Source organism: Notechis scutatus, chromosome 2 (assembly GCF_049901735.1).
Source record: "Notechis scutatus isolate UNSWTSFEM ecotype Mainland chromosome 2, rNotScu1.2, whole genome shotgun sequence".
Classification (NCBI taxonomy): domain Eukaryota; kingdom Metazoa; phylum Chordata; class Lepidosauria; order Squamata; family Elapidae; genus Notechis; species Notechis scutatus.
Window position 1 is genome coordinate 172,880,783 of NC_142010.1, and position 20,388 is coordinate 172,901,170.

Consider the following 20,388-nt stretch of genomic DNA (forward strand, 5'->3'; position numbering starts at 1 on the left):
TGAGCTTTGCCTGTTTTTCCCTGGATGTCTTTGATTCCTAGAAGCAGATAAGGGATAGGAAAAGAGACAGGTTTTTTAAAAAAACCTGCAGTATCTAGAAATAACCAAGTTTTCCACTCTACGGGAGACTAGTACCCTTCATTTCATTCTATAATCTTCCCATTTCTTGATATCACCCTGAAAAGGCAAGACATATTACAAGGAAAAAAATGGAATTACACACCAAGACAGGGTGCAAGAGAAGAAACTGTCCAAAGCAAATGTGATTATGTGGGTGTTTATAGCTATACCTCTCACTGTGAGGAAAGAGAAGAGGAGAGAGATCATTTCAACATTTTGTGCTAAAATAATATTACTATCTTAGAGTAGTAAGAAAACACTAGCATTTCAGTTGTAACATGATTCCAGCTTTTATACGATGGAGCTTCCAATCTTATTTTTTGTAAAATCAGTAATAAGATGCTCAGAATTTTCCTTTTGGGAACAGATCTCTCCCACAGTAACTCCATAAAAGTCCTTGTTTAAACAGAAAGGCCTGGATCTTGAAAATAGGATACGTACCACAATTTTCCTATAGAGTGCCATCATGTTGTCATCATCAAATGGTAGGTATCCACAAAGGAGAGCATACAGAAGGACTCCCATGCTCCAGATATCTGCCTGAAATGATAAAAAAGATAAAGTGATTAAAAACTAAGGCACGACAACATCACATCCCCCTCAATTGAGAAACAGTTTCGAGTCACTTTCAGCCAAGAAACACAAACTGGCTAAAAACATGAGATGCTTAATTGGCTATCAAGACCTCAAGGTTCAACAATTCTGTGCACTATATTTAAGATGTCAAGCATGTCACCCCAGGGAACAGGAAGACAGTACAGATAGTCCCCGAGTTACGACCACAATTGAGCCCAATTTTTTTTGTTGCTAAGTGAAATGTTTGTTAAGTGAGTTTGCCCCACTTTATGACTTTTCTTGCCAGTTGTTAAGTGAACCGTTGCATTTGTTAAGTTAGTAACATGGTTGTTAAGTGAATCTGGCTTTGCCCGTTGACTTTGCTTGTCCAAAGCTTGCAAAAGAGGATCGATCACATGACTCCGGGACACTGAAACTGTCATAAGTATGAACCACTTGTCAAGCATCTGAATTTTGACTATGTGACCATGGGGGATGCTGCAAAGGTCGTGAGGGTGAAAAACTGACATGTCACTTTTTGCCACTGCTGTTGTAACTTTGGAACGGTCGCTAAATGAACTGCTGGAAGTCAAGGACTACCTGAAGTGCTAGAGTTGGAGACAGGTGGATTATTCTTGCCATTTTTTAAAAGTGTAGTAGAAGCTCAGCATTGAAAAGCAGTTTTTTTCCTGAACCCTGAATATCGAATGACTGAGAAAAAGAAAATAGTACAAAAATATTTTGAACAACTATATAGGGAGGATGGAACAAACCGAGAATATAGAACAATATTTGAAAAGAAAAGGTCTCCCAGAAATGAGAGAGGAACAGAAAGAGATATTAAATAAAGAAATAACAGTGGTGGAATTGAAAAGGGCGGTTGAAAGGCAGAAAGATAATAAGATGCCAGGGCTGGATCGTCTTCCAGCGGAACTGTATAAATGTATTTATGAATGTCTTGAAGCAGTGATGTTAGATGTGTACAATGAGGTATTAGACTTTGCCAAATTACCCGATCCATGGAGAGAAGCGAATATCTCACTAATTCCTAAAGATTTAGATCACAAACAGATTAAAAATTATAGACCAATCTCACTCCTGAACGTAGACTATAAAATATTCGCAACAATAATGTCGGAAAGATAAAAATTATATTAAATGAACTTATTCATATTGACCAGAACCGTTTTCTACCTTCTAGACAGATAAGGAACAATATAAGGATAGTATTAAACGTATTAGAATACTATGAGGCCCACCCGGGGAAAGCAGGCAGCATTGATTTTCTTGGATGCTCAGAAGGCCTTCGACAATCTCAGCTGGCAGTTCTTGATCCAACAGGTCGAAAATATGGGATTTGGATCTAAATTCAAGAAAATGATTGGCACAATTTATTCGAACAAAAAAGCTAGGGTAATTATAAATGGGGAGATTACTGAAAACTTTAAGATTGTGAAAGGTGTTAGGCAGGGATGTCCAATGTCGCCTCTGCTTTTTATCTTGACCATCGAAGTTCTTTTAAATCAGATTAGACAAAGACAGGAGATAACTGGACTGAAGAGCAAAAAAGAAGAATATAAAGTACAGGCGTTTGTGGATGACTTAGTATTTTTTGTGGAAGATCCAACGGAGTCAGGGACTTATCTAATTCAAGAATTAGAAGAATATGGGGCGGTAGCAAGACTAAAAATTAATAAAGATAAAACAAAAGTAATAACGAAAAACTTGATAGAAAGTAAAAAAAAATTGGAAAGGAAATTGGGATTACAAAGTGTCATAAAACTTAAATATCTAGGAATTTGGTTAACAGAAAGATGCTCTTCCATACAAGAGGATAATTATATGAAATTACTTTCACAGATAAAGAAAAATCTGGCCAATTGGGAAAATTACAACTATCACTATTAGGTTGAATAGCGGCCATAAAAATGAACATACTACCGAAACTATTATACTATTTTCAAATAATACCTATAAAATTGGATAAGAATTTTTTTCAGGAATTAGATAGGATGGTAATGAAATTTATATGGATGGGGGGAAAAGCACAAATAAAATGGAAAATGTTACAAGATAATAGAACCAGGCGGCCTTGGACTCCCAAAATGGGAAACATATTATCAAGCAGCAATTTTACTATGGGTTACGGAGTGGATAAACTTAAAAAATAAAAGGATTTTGGCGATAGAAGGTCATGACTTCCAAATTGGGTGGCATGCCTTTCTATGGGATAAAAAGAATAAGATCCACTCCTATTTCCATAGACATTTGATAAGGGACTCATTTTTACAAACATGGGAGAAAATAAAATAAAAAAAGCATTATTTGAAAAGACCAAACTGGATCTCACCTATTGAAGCTATTTTATATCCAAATATAAAGGGACATTAAAAAAAAAAGATTAGATATAAAGAATTGGTAGATGAACAGGAGGAATTAAAAACACTGGATAAACTAAAAGAACAAGGGATAATTTTAGACTAGTGGGTATATTTGCAAATTCAAACTAAATTTAAGAAAGATGTAAAGGAGCTAGGGATAGATAAAGATTTACAAAATTTAGACCAAGGCAAGGATATAAAATTTATAACACGAACATATAATTATTTACTGGAGGTACCGTGTTTCTCCAACAATACAGCCTCCCCCCAAAGGAAGTCCCAGCATGTTTTATAAAAATGAAATTAAGTCCCCCCCCCAAATTAAGGCCTATATTAAAACATGCGAAATGGGGGGGGGAATGGCGTGAGGGCTTGCCGTTAGGAAGTACTTTTGTTGCACACCCGGATATGGTGCTGCCTGCGTTGACCTTGGCGTTGGTGGGGCACTTCGTATCGGGAGACCTTCCACCACCGTTGCTTTCCTTTCTCCCCATGCTGCCGCGGCGTTTAGAGCAATGCCACGGCGTTTGGTGCAGCCACGCATATGGCGATGCCCAGGAAGGTGGCGACAGGAGCACCTGAAGCTGAGTGTCTCCGCCGGGCTCCGGTTGCAGGGAGGAGCCCTGGCCGGCCCCACGTGGCTGCGCCAAATGCCGCATGGCTGCGCCAAATGCTGCGGCATTGCTCCAAACACCGCGGTAGCACGGGGAGAAGGGAAAGCAAGGGTGCCGGAAGGTCTCCCGATACGAAGTGCCCCACCAACACCGAGGTCAACATCCAAGCCATCGCCGCTCACCCGCCCGAGGATGCAAGGGGGGGAATTAAGTCACCCCCCAAAAGATGGCCCCGTTTTTTCGAGGTCAAAAAAAAAAATAAGACCCGGCCTTATTATATGAGAAACACGGTAGAACTAGAGGAGGAAATTGTTAAGGGAACAATGATTGCCTGGGTGAGAAATGTGGGTCATAATATAAATTTGGATGAGTGGGAAAAGACTTGGACCAAGAACTGCAAGCTGACTTTGTCGATGGCAATCAATATAAAATGTTTTGTGGATGGCACTTAGTGCTGGCATGATTGGCGAAAATGTATCCAACCTTGAAACCAGAATGCTGGAAGTGCAAACAAAAGAAAGGAACGTTTTTCCATAGGTGGTGGCAATGTATAGAGGTCAAAAAATACTGGAAAAAAATACAGAGATGGCTTTTTGAGATTACAAAAAATAAATTGAATTTGGAACCCAAAATGTTTTTATTAGGTATGATCAAAGGGAATTTGAATAAAGATAAAAGATACCTCTTATTGTACACATCTTAACTGCAGCAAGAATCACGTTAGCATAAAATTGGAAGAGTGATAAAATACCACCAGATGAAGTTTTGATTCAAAAAGTAATGGAATGTGCTGAACTAGATAAATTCACTATGGAACTGAAAGGCAAAGAGGATCGAGAATACTATGCGACATGGGAGAGGTGGTACGAATGGGTGAAGGATAAGGATAAAAATAATGTAGTCACAAAATAAGAAACATGTATATACAATGACACAATAACTGTTAATGGAAATGAGATTTTTGTATTTTTTGTTTTTAAAGAATAAAAATTTAAAAAAGAAAAAGCAGTTTTTTTCCTCTGAGGTTCACAGTTGATAGCATCAGCATGGAAACAAGGCTAAAATGAGGTGCTTTCTTGCAGATGTTCCATTACGCTAACTAGGTAACGTCATCAGTGTTTGTGCTAGATAAGCACTGATGATGTTACCTAGTTAGGGCAATGAAACGTCTGCAAGAAAACAAGCAAGCTCAGAGAGCACCAAGGAGCCCCCATTTCAACCCTTAGCTACAAATATTCTCCTTTATTGATATAAGGCAAAAAGTGATGTTGAAGGGAAACAACACATTCTTAGAAGGGAAGCAGCAAACCTTCAGCCGTTCTCTATAGCAGCGGTTTTTCTGTATTCTCTACAGAGGTAGATAAACTCAACAAAACATCAATACAAAGTATTTATTGTTGGTTCATCAGGTATCTTCATAACTCACATTTGTGACAAAGTTCTTCTTTATGTCCAATTCCTTTGCATATCTGATTTGTAGGTAAAAGATGGTTATCTCCTAACCCATCTTGTAACGATAGAAAGCAGCTGCCATGAGGTAGGGAATTCAGGCAAAAGTGAGGAAAACTCCCCCAACCCATCAAGGGTCAAATTAGTGACCAATCGGGATTACAGATGTGGCCACGTGACATGAACTACATTTCCCAGGATACCTTTAACTACATTTACCATGATGCATTCCCTTAAGGGGACAGTTCATAATTCCTAAGTAACAATCCAATTCCCATAGACTGGCTGGGACAGTACAGCAGTGGCTAACTTTTTTGGGCTCCTGTGCCAAAAATGATGTACACCCTTGCACGCTCGCATGCCAGCACCCAGAAGGCAATGCGCGCCCCCCCATGCTCCCTATGCATGCGCGTGCAATCCCCACCCACCCCCGCCGCCTCCTTACCTGCACTGCATCTCACAGCTGATTTTCAGCCGGTTTGAGGCCTTTTTTGGCCTCCCAGAGGCTTGAGGAAGGGTTCTGCCGGCCGAAAACTAGGCCCGTTTCATCACTTCCGGAAAAACAGGAAGTGATGAGACAGGCCTAGTTTTCAGCCTGCAAAGCCTGCAGAAGTCTTCCTTAAGCCTCTGGGAGGCCAAAAAAGGCCCCAAACTTCCTGAAAATCAGCTGTGAGGTACATGCATGCACAGTGAGGTAAATTTGATTGCAGCTCGCGTGCCGGCACAAATGCGTGCCACCTGTGGCACGCATGCCATAGGTTCGCCATCATGGCTCTATAGTTTCCAAAGTGCTCCAAAATCACTACTGTGGGCAGGGACACAGGCAAGAGAAGCAGCAGCAGAAACACTCCCAACTCTGCCAGTCACTTTTCTTCTCTCTTTGGGAAAAGCTGGAGAAGGGAGACCCTCAGAGGGCTCAGGCACATGGCTACTCAGAGGGCATGACCCTCAGAGGGCTCAGGCACATGGGGAAGAAGTGGCTATCCTCAGTTGCAACAACCCGCATCCATTCAGCACTGGAGAGGTTTACTTATGTTCTCAAAAGGGATTTTAATTTCAGGACAACGTTAAGAGAAAGAGGCAAAGATTTCAACTGAATCCAATCCATTTCCGCATCGATTAACTGCAAGGGTCTTCTTCAAGGGCCAGGAATTCCATCACTACACCTGATTTACATCACCCATACCCTTCTAGTTGTCTACGAAGCCTCTCCAGACCTGATGGATTCTCCGGGTATTACCAGCCATGCATGCCATCACAGGAGAGATCCAGCATACAGAGAACTAAATAAAAGCAGCGGTCTGCCATGGTTTTGGAAAGAGACATACATTTGCATTTTAAAATATAAATTGCTCCATCCCTAAAATGGAAACAATGGAATTATACCAGAATATGCATTTTTTTTTAACCAGAAGAACATTTCTCTCTTTACCAGTCAATGGAAGAAACAGCAGCTTTTAAAAAATTCTTTATGATCCATTTCAGATATTGGTCTGATCAATGCAGAGGAAAGAGTATTGGGGCTGGGCATCTTTCAGGTCTTAGGGAAGGCACCTGAATCAGCCCTTCTCCCCAGTAAAGGCAGTCCTCGAATTACAACTATTCATTCAGCGGCCACTTGACGTTACAATGGCACTGAAGAAAGCGACTTACAAGAGGTCCTTGCAGTTATGACTGCTGCAGCATCACCATGTCCGTGCATTCAAAATTCAGGCCTTGTCAGCCAGTATATATTTATGATGGTTTCAACATCCTGGAGTCGTGTGATTGTCATTTGTGATTTTCCCAGCTAGGCTTCCAATTGGAGGGGAACTGGATTTGCTAAATGACCGCATGATTCACATAGCTGCAGTAATTCCTTTAACAACCGGGGCAAAAAAGGTCATAAAACTGAGCACCACTCATTTAACAACCCCTTTGCTTAGCAATTCTGGTCCCAATTGTGGTCGAAAGTCAAGAACTACCTGTATAGAGTCTTTAAAGGAGAGAAGACAGGGAGAAAAGCTGCAGCATAGAAAGGATGACTAGTAACCAAAGAAAAGATATTTGGTGGGCGAGGGGGGGACGGGACGGACACACACAAAACAAGCACCCTATCTATACATAATTGTGGCTTTCTAAGGTTACTCCTTTTTAAAATTTAGATATTGTTAGATTTATACAGTGGTACATTGGGAGGAAAATCTGAAAGAGTTCAGTTGAGAGGCTGATTTAAAAAAAATAAATTAGAGGCCAAAGCACCTATTACAATACCTCTGAGCCAATATAAGCTTTGCCCTGAATTAACTCTGGTGCTGCATAGGCAGGGCTTCCACAGCATGTGTTCAGTTGGTAATCCAGACCCCCCTGCAAAAGGAACAAAAAGAATAATCAAAGTCCGCAACGCAGAACGGGCGCTTCACCTCTGTATGAAAACTGAACTGAGTAGATCTTGTTGGCGTGAACACCTGAGCTCCTACGAGAAAAACAGAGTGACTTGTCACACTTAAGAGCCGTTGACATCAACACAATTTGTCTTTTGCCTCTTTACTGTTTTTATCTGGCATGCAAGTGAATATACAAGTAAGTCGCCTGTAGTGGGAGTTCAAATCATGGAATTTTTAAATTTAGTGCAAATTGCAAATTGAGATCGTGTTGTGCTTAAAGCAACCCAAAATTCAGGTAATGAAAGGCTAGTGCATGTGCAAGTTGGGGTTTAAGATGCTGCTGATCTTTGTGAATTCAGAATAGTACAAGTTATTATTATTATTATTTTAAGAGGCTTGTTATTATATGAGTCTCACTGGCTCAAGGTTGACTCAGGCTTTCATCCTTCCCTGATCAGTAAAATGAGGACCCAGATTGTTGCAGGGAATATGCTGACTCTGTAAACTGCTTAGAGAGGGCTGTAAAGCATTGTGAAGCAGTATATAAGTCTAGATGCTATTGCTATATTAGAGTAAAAATGTGATGTAATTATATGACACGAACATGGTGTCAGCAATGCTAAAATGAGATGTGGGAATACCTGAAACTATGATAGAATTTTGTTCTTATTTTGCTTTCTATAACTACCTTATGGTTTTGTTAAGCATACACTTAAATTGTAAGGAAAAAAAAACCTTTGGAAGATTGAGATCACAATCCAGATAGTCTAAACCCATGTTGGATTTTACTATTAGGCATTTGATCAATTGTTGAAACTTTTTTTTAAACCTTCAAGTCAGTGTTGACTCCTAGCCCCTGCTTGGACAAATATCTGTAGTTTTCCTGGCAAGATTTTGGAAGTAGTATGCCCTTCACCTGCTTTCCAGGGTTGAGGGAAAGTGACTGGCCCAAGGTCACCCAGCTGGCTTTGTGCCTAAAGCAACACTAGAACTCACTGTTTCTATCCTGGTGCCTTAATCATTATGCCAAATTGACTTTCTCTTGAAACTAAGACTCTAAACTTCTGTCACACAGATGACTGACCTTCAGTAGGGCACTAGTAGGAAAGAAGAATCCAAACAGAACCTAACAGATATGATTTGTTTGGAGATGAAACTACAGACTTCTCTCTTTCTTCAGGCTAATATTGTCTGATTTTTTTTTATTTTATTTTTTGGCAAAGGAATTCTAGTGAAATTAAGCTTATACTCACCCTTGGTTTTGCACAGAGACCAAAGTCTATCAACTTCAAATTATGTTCAGCATCAATCAACAAGTTTTCCTAAAAGAAGAACAATGACAGGCTAGAACAAGTACAATGAAGCATAAGAGTAACTATGGGCAGTAAAGGCGGCTCCTTCCAAGGAAGCCTCAAGCTTTAGTTCAATCAAATGCACACCTATACGTACAAAACACGAATAGCTGGCTTAGCTGCAATTTGCGATCTTGCAAAAAGAGAATGTAACAATGTAGGAAGAGAGGTCTAGGAGGGTCAGAAGTCTAGAAAACACATAAGTCTTTTTCTAGGACTTCTCAACCTTGGCAACTTTAAGACGTGTGATTCTAACTCCCAGAATTGAAATTCTGGGTTTGAAATCTGCCCACCTTAAAGTTGTTAAGATTAAAAAAACTGCTCTAGAGAGAGACAACAAAGCAAACACTGGACAGGGGGAAACAAAGGAAGAGGAAATTAAATAAAAGTTTGAAGCAAGCAGATGAGACAATGCACCAAGGCAAAAAAGGGGCTAGTTAAAAAATGAGAAAAGATTGTAGGCTCTAAGCGAGATTCAAAGAAGTAGAGAAGGAAGAGAAATGGGCATGGAGAAGGGCAGGCAAAGAGAGGAGCCAAGAAAAAGCTGGAAGTTTAATAAGAAAGACTAGGCAGGCAAACTTGGAGGCCCATGGGTGGCCAAGGAGCAACAGATGTGTTGGCAGTGAGGCTTTTTATAAATCGGCTTGAACCTATCATGTAGTTCTTTGGCTGCAGGCTTCTAAATAGAAATAAAACCAGCAGCCAGCAGTGAAGACCATCTGGGCACCAATGTAGATTTGGCTTATTTTTCTAGGAACAGTAGGTTACTACTATCTACACTTACTGGTTTGAGGTCCCTGTGTGCGTATCCCTGGCTGTGTACGTAGGCAATTGCAGCTACAATCTGACGAAAAAAGATGCGGGCTTCATCTTCAGCTAAGCGGTCCTTTGCAATTATGTAATCAAAGAGCTCTCCTCCAGGGCAGTACTGCAGAGGAAGAAAGAAGCCATCATGTTTGGGAAAAATTGGCTAGTTTGGAATTACAAAAACAAAAGCAATGTTGCTGGCTCTCTAAAAAACACTGAAGACAGGAAAAACGATTAGCATTTAATGGAACTTTTCCAAGCCTTGGTAGACAGCTGAGAGATGCATCCCACTCTTTAATTTGTCATGGATTATATATGTTATTGGTACGTGAAGCTGGTAGGAATGCTGGACATGCCCAGAGCCAAAAGCATATCGTTCCTGTTCAACGAAAGAGACAGAGTAAGCCTAACTATTGAACTCCATGGAGGGCAAAGTCAAATAGATTCTTTGGTTTCTTTCTTCATCCTTTTATGAACCAGGCTAGAACTAAGGAGGAATTTCCTGACAGTTAGAACAATTAATCAGTGGAACGACTTGCCTTCAGAAATTGCAGGTGCTCCTTCACTGGAGATTTAAAAGAAGAGATTGGACAGCCATTTGTCTGAAATGGTATAGGGTGTCCTGTTTGAGCAGTGGGTTGGACTAAAAGACCTCCAAGGTCCCTACCAACTATATCATTCTGTTATGTTGTTTGAGCTGCTCAGAATTTAAGCATAACGACAAACAACCTTCCAAACAACTGGAGTGTCAGGGTTCTGAAAGATGCCCTAATTAATTCATGAGCCTTGAGCCAAATTTCAAAAGAAATCCAATTATTTATTAGGAGCAACATGTCAGCACTTTCCCAAGTGCAGTTGGCTCTGCCCCACATAATGTACTGCCCACCTATGACCCTGTTCTCTCCCCCCCACACCCGTGTGTCATAAATCACATTCTAGTAACCTGAGATACAATCTGGAGAAAGGTATGCATGGAATGTGCAACTTGGTCATAGCAACCAAGCTTCTCCATCAGTTCTCCCCCTCCTCCTGCCTATGGCAACTCAAGAGGAGGCCAGGAATGATTTATGAGTTGACATAGAGATTTCAATACCAAATGGTTAGTTTCCCATCAACAACAGACGCCTACTGAGGGAAAGATTAGATCACACCCATCCATAAAGATATGATTGTTAATTCTTCCTTTAATTTTGCAATTGGTTTCTGTAGTAAGGCAATTTATCACAATGGTGAAAGTGTTAAGACTGAAGACTGCGATGCCCAAGGTTCAAGTTCTACCTGACCTGGCTCTCAGAGGAAAGACCTGATAATAAATTCAATTTATAATGATATTAGTAATTCCTGCTCTCTTATCATTTGGCTTTTTGACTAGCTGGTCTTGGAAAATGTGCTGAATAATTTGGTTAGGAGCAGGGATGGGAAACCACCATGGAAGGGTTTTAGACTTTCCTGAAAAGTAAGAAGTAGAGAACCTCAATCTACTGCTATATTTTGCCAGGGAAACATGTATACATGTTAAATTCAATCTCTGTAAAATACTGCAGATATTACCTTTGTAAAATTACTCAAGTACAATGATTAAAATTTACAATGTTTATTAAAAAAAATAGGGTATCCTTGTTCCAGAGCAAACTATCTGATGACAGAGGGGAAAAAAATCCATCAATATAATATACATTTTAAATCTTTTGACCATTCAGCATTTCCCCTTTGATCCATCTTCATATTATAACCAAAATTCTTAGTCTACTATCATACATTGTATTATACGTTTATCATACAATGTATCATACATTGTCCAGCTCTTCCATTTCAAACTAACATGTTAGCAATTACACCTTCATCATCAGTACACAATTACACTTCAAATTCTTATTTTGTTCCACATCGTAAATCTTTTTATTCATTTTAAATTTTTGTGATAACTGTAAATGGGAAAACCATTCACAGCTATATCTTTATACCATTATTTGCTGTTTTGATTTAATTTTCTATTCCCCTTGATGATTTTCCAAGAATTCCTCGTGTATTAACCATTTCCCTTCATCTGCTTTTTCTCTTCTGTAAAATACCCCTTATGCTGAGATCCAGATAGGTGTTTTGGAATCTATTCCATATTCTCAATATGGAATATCTAATAACTATCTCCAAAATACATATCTTCCAAAACTCTAAACAAGAAAATCCAATTATCAATTGCTTTCTATGAATCTATTTTTTAAAAATCTTCTTTTGTTATTCTATTCACATGCTATCCTTCCATTTGCATTTCCTTACATTCTCCTTCGAATTTTCCATAAAACTCTTGCTTTCTACACAGTCTGAATTTCTGCTGTTTAAAAATCAGCCCTTCCAACTTATCCCAGCTAAACATGATCTTTTTCTGTTTGAATGTCTGTCAGAAAAATATACTTTTTCCTCTTGTGCAATATTTAAGTTGAAATTTCCTTAAGTAAAATTGCATCTCTATCATCAATCCTCAATCTAAGGCAAATATTAAAAAGAGAAAGTAAATGAAAAGTTCAAAAAGAAAAAGGGAGGGGGTGGAGAAAAGGAAATATGTATATTTATAAAAAAGCAAAAAAGCAAAAGAAAAGTATAGAAATAAATGATTTCCCATTCATCAAGATAAATACATTTTCAATAACTCAACAGAGATATTTCAACCAAAATTTCTTCATCCCATATCTCATCTTTTATTTATTGGTAAATAATAAAATATCAGAACTAAATTGTGGCGATTCTGTCTCAATGCGCTGTCTCACCTAAAGAAATCTTCGTCTTGTGTTCTTTTTTCTTTTAGCTTTGCAATCACTCTTGCGAGAGTCCCTCAATCACCCTGGCTATAGGGTCCTGCTTTTGCCAAACTTCGCCCTTGCGAGGGCTTCTCTCTATCTCACCCTTGCGAGGTCCCTTTCTGAGAGGAATTCAGCAATCAACCTGAAGATCTAAACAACAGACCGGTCGCTCAACGCAACAAATGGGGGCTCGTCCGGGATGCCTTGATTCGTCCGGGATTCCTTGATTTGTCCGGGGATGCCTTGATTCGCCTGGGATCTCTTCGATCTTCAGGTTCCAAGGTGTGACTTCTGTCTAGAGGTGCATCTCCTTCACTCCCATTGCTACGCACCTGGCATAGGTTTCGATACGAATCGTAAGTAATGGGCTCCTCACTTTCTCAAGTTTCGTCAGGGCACAGGGACGAACTTTATAGTCTAGTGAAGAAGGCTAATTCCTTTCAGAAAATTAATGGTACAACTGTGTACCCAATTTCAAGAAATCTTTAAATAAATTTATAATTTATATTGAGGCACACTGTCCAGCCTATCCATCTGCTGGAACTCTTAGCCATTCTCAATGGGAAAAATTAGGAAAATATTTACATGAAGTTCCCAGAGCTCCCATGGATATACTTATCTCTTGGAGAGCAATAATGGCTGCTATAACAATTGTTTATCCATCTTCTAGTCTTCCTGAAAAATCTTTTTCTCCTGTTTCCTCTGATTCCCCTTCTTCTAATTTAAAAACTTCCAAGCCTCTTGCAGCTCATTTTGATACAAATTCTTCCTTATCTCCTTATCCAGACACTTCTTCCCCTCCTCCTCCTCCTTTCTACAACTCACCTCACATTCCTGATGTTAACCCTATCAACTCCACTGATTCTCCTGCCTCCTTGCCTGTTTGTAATACCTTTCAGAAGGCACTGATTAAAGGATTCTTTTTCTGACATCTTCTCAACTTGCTGCTTGGCACAATGACTATCGCTTAGCAGTTCAATTTGTTGCAACAGCTGGCATTTTTCAAGCTGTTACCCTAGACCATCTTCTTTGTCAGGGAGCCATCCGCTCTCCACAGGATGAGATTCAGATGGGGAAAGGGGTTATCCCATCATGAGAAAGGTCCTTCTCAATCTTCTTTGTCTTTTAACAAAATTCTTCAAGGACCCCACAGATTTTTCATTCTTATTCTCAGTGTGTTCCATCTTAGAACAAATCATTTAACTGTCTTTTATAACTTCTCTGTTGTGTCTGTTCAACATGTGGGGCCGTGATCTTATGTCTCAACTTAACACAAAACTCATTATTGATTAATGGAATCTTTTGCAAAAACTCTACCATGTGTCAATACTATGTAAATAATGTCTTGCTACTCTATTGTTCTGCTTTTCCACAATTTCTGATGTACTTGAAAACAAGAGTGGAAGCTAAGATTGTTTATTGCAAGTAGATTTGATGATAAAGATGAAGGAAGGAAATGGAAGTAGGAAGGAGAGAGATGGTTTGTGGAAGTGTTGTTTGGAGGAAGGAAAGAGGCTTTGAAGAGGTCTCTGGAGTTGGCTGAAAGGATTGAAGAAGAGGAAAGATGTGTGTATGTGTATGTCTGTGAATGCAATGAGGGAATTCTGGATGTTTGTTTGAAAGTAAACAAGAATTACTTATAAAATTGGCTTTTTCTAATGCAAATCAAGATTGTCAAAAATTCTACAGCCAGTTGCTAATAAGCCAGGAGTGACTTTGGCTGAGTTTTTACAACTCTGTAGAATTGTAGGAACAACCACTCATAAAATGGATATGCTTGCTACTGCAATCACTTCTTCATTACCAAATCCTAATTCTGCTTCCACTTTTTCTCCTGATGCTTTTGCTGTAACACGCAATGGCAATTGTTTTAACTGTGGCAAGCCAGGACATTTTAAAAATCAATGTCGTTTGCCAGGGTGGAGCTGCCTTTCGTGGCCAAACCAGAGGTCCACCTTCCTCATCTAAGCCAAAAACTATCTGTCCCGCTGCAGGAAAGGCTATCATTGGGCTTCACAATGTCATTCTAATCCTTCTCCTTCTCAGCCTTCGGGAAACTAATTGAGGGGTCTTCAGCTAGCCCTGCTACAAAGGCTGAATTACCTGTCACAACATTTCCTGTGGTATTGTTAGAGGATCTTGTGTATGAGGATCCTGGTGCAGTTTTTACTCTTCCTTTAACTATAACATTTCTCAAACCTTTACCTCCTTCCACACCTGTCTTGCTTATTCCCAATTCTTCTCTTACAATAGAAGGTGTGGTTGCAGCTCCTTACTTATATGATTCTTCTGCTCTTAATAATCTTGCATTGGCTGCAATAGGAGATCGCGTTGCTTTACTTTAAAAAAGGGGACAGTAGTGGCAACACTTATAATTTTGCCTCTTTTTTGAACCACTTTCTTTGTTTGCATTACAGCAGCCTGTTCAAGCTTCAAAACCAACTCTTTCTGTTACACTCAATGGTCGAATTTTTGAAGGTCTGATTGACACCGGTGCAGATGTTTCTGTTATTCGTTCTTCTGAATGGCCCTCTTCTTGGTCTCTCACAGAAGCTTCTTCAGTGCAGGGTGTAGGTGGAGCTCAAGCTGCTAAGGTCAGCTCTCATTGGCTCTCTGCTTCTACTGAGCATTCAACTTTAACTGCTTATCTTAAACCTATATCCTTCCTCTACATTGCAATCTATGGGGACGTGATTTACTTTCTCAATTTCAGGCTTTTATTCAGATACCATAGTTTTTCTATTAAAATGTCTATTTCTCCTTTATCTCTTACTCTTAAAACCTCCCAACGTTGCAAAATATCTTAAATGTTTGTCTGTACACTCTTAACTTTCTCAATCTTACTGGCTCTCCTCCCTCCACAGCGGCTTCTCGCCACTTCACCAAGCCAGTAGTTCCCTCTTCCCGTCCTCTTGTTTATTTCAGACAGCTTCCAGATCCTGCGTGGAAAGGTCCTGCACAGCTCATCACCTGGGAAAAGGTTACGCAGCTGTTCAACTTCCTGATCGAGTGCTTTGGGTTCCTGCTCGCTGTGTCAGACCTTACCATGGCAAACCTGACTCTAACCCTAATCTTTCTTCTGATATCAATACTTCCTGTCTTTTCTCAATTTAAGGCATCTCCTGATGCTATTTTTGCTTTCCTTACTGATACTGTTACTTTTATTTTTAAAGATAATCTTCTTTCTGCATGTAATTATGTTTTTCAACACAATGGTAGTTTTCTTTCTCCTACTTCTGACATAACTATTTACTATTACTATTCTCCTTGTTTAATATTTTTAACTACCGTATTTGCCGGCGTATAAGACGACTTTTTGCCCTAAAAACATGCCTCCAACTGGGGGGGCGTCTTATACGCCGGGTCGTCACGTGTGGCCAGTCAGGGCTCCTCCCTGCAACCGAAGCCCTGAGGAGACACTTGGCTTCAGACGCTCCCGTCTTCCCTTTGCTTTCAAAGGTAAGCGAATTATTTTACAAAGCCTCCCCTGCCCGAGAGGGCAGCCCAATAACGTGGGAAGCTAATTTCCTGGGGCCTCTTCCGTTCCTCCCGACCTCCCTACACTGCGCGCCTCTGACGCGCCGGTCCCTTCAGCCCAGCGACCTTTTCCACCTCAAAGAAAGGCCAGGCGGGAGCTGCTCCAGCGGAAACAGCCACCATCCTTAGCCCGACGCGGGAGAACGGGCGAGGTTAGCGCCCGCCAGCCCGTCCTTCCTGCCTTTGGAGGCACCTGCACGGAGCGCCTCCGCGCTCAGTTTCCCCTACCGGCGGGTCCTCCTTTCGTGCGGAGGGCTGCGGGGGAAGGCGCTCGCCCGAGAGGATCTCTCCTCTCTCTCCCCGCAAGGTCAACATCTGCGCTGCAGAGGAGAGGGCTGCAGCCGGTTCCTCCTGCTTGCTGAGTGGTGGGGAAGCCGCGGCCCGCCCGTGCGAGATTTGGCACCAGGGGCAGGAGGAGGCACGCACACACCCGCGGCTCACTTTCCCAGCTCTGCCCAACCCTTATGGCTCTGGCACGGCCCTGGCGGGCAGCGAGCACCTCCCGCTGGACCCTCCGCTCATCCTGCCAGGGCCGCGCCAGAGCCATAAGGGTTGGGCAGAGCTGGGAAAGTGAGCCGCGGTGTGTGCGTGCCTCCTCCTGCCCCTCGTTACAATCTCGCACGGGCGGGCGCGCTTCCCCACCACTCAGCAAGCAGGAGGAACCGCTGCAGCCCTCTCCTCTGCAGCGCAGATGTTGACCTTGCGGGGAGAGAGGAGAGATCTCTCGGGCGAGCGCTTCCCCGCAGCCCTCCGCACGAAAGGAGGACCCGCCGGGTAGGGGAAACCGAGCCGCGGAGGCGCTCCGTGCAGGTGCCTCAAAGGCAGGAAGGACGGGCTGGCGGGCGCTAACCTCGCCTGTTCTCCCTGCGTCGGGCTAAGGGTGGTGGCTGTTTCGCGCAAGCGGCTCCCGCTTGGCCTTTCTTTGAGGTGGAAAAGGTCGCTGGGCTGAAGGGACCGGCGCGGTCAGAGGCGCGCAGTGTAGGGAGGTCGGGAGGAACGGAAGAGGCACCGGGAAATTAGCTTCCCCATCGCTATTGGGCTGCCCTCGGGCAGGGGAGGCTTTGTAAAATAATTCGCTTTACCTTCAGCAAAGGGAAGACGGGCGCAGCAAGGGAGAAGGGAAAGCAACGGTGGAAGGTCTCCGATATGAAGTTCCCCACCAACGCAGGCAGCACCATATCTGGGCATGCAACAAAAGTACTTCCTAAGAGGCCGGACTCCGCTGGCACCGCCTCCAAGTGGGGGTCGTCTTATACGGCAAGTATATAACAAACTCTATATTTTGAGCGGAAATGTTGGGGGTCGTCTTATACGCCCAGTCGTCTTATACGCCGGCAAATACGGTATACATGTTACTCCACTTACGATAGGTTCTTATTCTTGCTTAGGATTTTTCACAATCACACTTATTTCAATCACACTGTTCTATTGCTTTCAACTTCTTCAGTGGCATCTACTCCACTATCTTCGGTTTTACTTACATTGCCATCTCAAGCTAATTCTGAGAAAACTTTTCCTGGAGATAAACTACGCTGGCATCTTCGTTGCTGCTTTCCACCCTGTGATGTCACCAAATGCATATTGCATCATTCATCTTCCTGGGTTCCTGATCACTACAAACCACCTGTCGATGCGAAGACGCTACCTCATCCCCGATGACATCCATCGCAAAACTACAGCTCTCATTCGAGCTCGCCATCTTGGGTATCCTGCCTTCATCGCTGACAACTCCATCTCTAAGCAGTCTGCATCTCATGCTGTTCCAAGATTTGGCTATCATCGCATTCCTCGAAGCATGCAATCATCTTCTACAAATGAACATCAACCTCAAACTTACACCTGGACTATCCTTGATTTTCAAGGAAAAATTTTAAACACCACCACTAATTATACTAGATGGCCATGGTTTCCTCAGCTTTTCATGGATTTTGCTGAAATGGGAACAGGAGTAGAAAAATTTGCAGACAAAAAACTACAAGCTGATACATGGGACAAGCAAGGCTCCTGTTCTCCAGCACCTGCTGACAACTTTAGATTATATTTTTGTCCTGCTCATAGTACTGGTACTTCTCGTTCTGCCTGCGGTGGGGTAGTTGACAGATATTGTAAAAAATGGAGTTGTGTATCCACAGGTCATATCTGGTGGGAAGCACCTACCAAAAATGACTATATTCATATTACTCGTGCTCAAGCACATCTTCCCTGCTCTCAATGGCCTTGTTGTGGACAGAGAATAAATCCACTCAGAATCACTTTTACTGCAAAAGGAAAGACACTTGCAAGAAAACAATGGATGGTTGGGTTCACTTGGGGAGGCGTCAGTGGGATGGTCAAGGAGATGAAGGGAATATTTTTACAATTCATCTTTCAATATCAATGTCTCATTATGATGTTGGTCCCAATCCTAATTTGAAATCAACCTTTCTACAAAAACACAATATTCAGGTCAATTCTTCTTACACATTGTTAGCAATTACACTTAATGATTCATCTAAAACTGATAGTTTGAAAACACTTGACAATGAAGTTAGCTTTCTCACATCTATAATTGAATCAAAAGACCTTGTCAAAAAACCTTTGCTGGAATGGTACTCTGACCAAGAGTCAGAGGAAGAAATAGACACTAATAACTCCTTTACTCCCAAAGAAGTTTTGTTAACTCTGCCAAGTCATGATTTGGGGGATGAGGACTTTTCCTCGTATGAGTTAGATCTGCAAGGCACCAACAAACTGAAGGGTTTGTTGTCACCTTGTGGGACTACTCGGGAGGAGAAAGGACTCTACCTAGAATCATGAGCACAAAAAAATAAAGAAAAGGAGGAATTGTGGCGATTCTGTCTCAATATTTTTCCATAAAAGAAATCCTGCTTAAGCACGTATACCTCTCAGAGCAAAGTTCACTAAACTGACAGGAAAATAACTGACAGGAAGAAGCTAAATTGATAAGATTAACACAGAGGTCTGTGTCAGACATATTTCACAAAAGCCTGTGAAAGGATGTATATTCAAAAGTGTGTCAGATAAGATGTGTATTCTGTAAAGACATGTTTACCGGAAAACTATTAATCAATAACAGCCAAGAAGTTCGTTATTTGTATCACTTGTAGCCTGGTCTAAAAGATAAACTTTGTAACTTCTTTAAACCCCCTCACCCCCTCTTTTCAGCATAATAAAAGAGCACAGCGTAGAGCAAGCTAGCCAGCCTAAACATTCCATCTGTCTTAGGCTCAAATGAGGCAATCCCATCTGCCCAAAGCAATGCGCTGTCTCACCTAAAGAAATCTTCGTCTTGTGTTCTTTTTCTTTTAGCTTTGCAATCACTCTTGCGAGAGTCCCTCAATCACCCTGGCTATAGGGTCCTGCTTTTGCCAAACTTCGCCCTTGCAGGGCTTCTCTCTATCTCACCCTTGCGAGGGTCCCTTTCTGAGAGGAATTCAGCAATCAACCTGAAGATCTAAACAACAGACCGGTCGCTCAACGCAACACTAAATCAATTTCAATTTTTTTTTTCTTTATGTTGCACAATATCTTGTCATTTTCTCTTTAAAAAAGTTTGCAGGGATGTCTAATCCTCACCTAGAAGCCCAACAGCCTCCTATTTGCTATGAATGTATAAATCCAGTGTTCGCTAAAGAAACTTATAAATACACCAGGCAGCCACAAGAATCCATAGCAATTCCTCCAGTATAACAGAATTGTGATGTAAATTGTAAAAACGTATGAGGTTTTAAATCTTACCTCTAAAACCATAAAGATCTTCTTTGGTGTCTCAATTACATGGTACAGACGACAGATATTCTGGTGGCTGAAGCTCTTCATTGCTTCAATTTCAGTTTTTATACGAGGTAAGTCATCCTAAAAAATGGAAGATTCATGCCATCTCCAGGTCATTTTATGTCAAAATAAATAAGATGAAAGCATTTATTTGCTTACTTCTTCTCCCCCCCCACCCACTTTTTTTTTGGCCTTTGGTATTCCAATATTTCTGTGTGGACAGGAACTATTTTGTTCTTTAATCTCTTGCCCAGCTTTAGGTCTGTTTTAACTGCTTTCTTTTTGTTCTATGGTAGTAAAAATTTCTCTGCAGAAAAAAACACTTAGTGATATTTGTCTCATCTAGTTATCTTCTGTCTAACTGAGCGTTTTTCAAATTTGACAACTTTAAAATGTGTGAAGTTCAATTCCCAGAATTCCCCAGACAGAAGCCCACACATCTTAAAATTGTCAGGTTTGAAAAATACTTGTCTAATCCAACACAACGGTAAAAGTCAAGACAAGGAGAAAGGAGCTTTTCTGAGCAACGTGTGTACCATTCTTCAGGTGCTACATGAAGAAAACAATTATTTTCTCACAGTTTCAGGAAAAAATACAGCATGCCATGAAAAACATTGTCCATGTTTCATTTGATC

At 41.3% G+C, this 20,388-nt stretch overlaps 1 protein-coding gene across 2 annotated transcripts in view; it reads right to left on the reverse strand.

Moving 5' to 3' along the window:
* MELK (maternal embryonic leucine zipper kinase) overlaps positions 1–20,388 on the reverse strand; it is a 41,806-nt gene that overhangs the window by 14,578 nt on the left and 6,840 nt on the right. For both annotated transcript variants that reach the window (XM_026672844.2, XM_087957414.1), the window contains exons 4-8: positions 19,718–19,834; positions 9,622–9,765; positions 8,739–8,807; positions 7,373–7,465; positions 562–660 (exon numbers count right to left, since the gene is read on the reverse strand). In XM_026672844.2, coding sequence (XP_026528629.2) covers positions 562–660; positions 7,373–7,465; positions 8,739–8,807; positions 9,622–9,765; positions 19,718–19,834 — 522 coding nt within the window. The remainder of the gene's footprint in view (positions 1–561; positions 661–7,372; positions 7,466–8,738; positions 8,808–9,621; positions 9,766–19,717; positions 19,835–20,388) is intronic.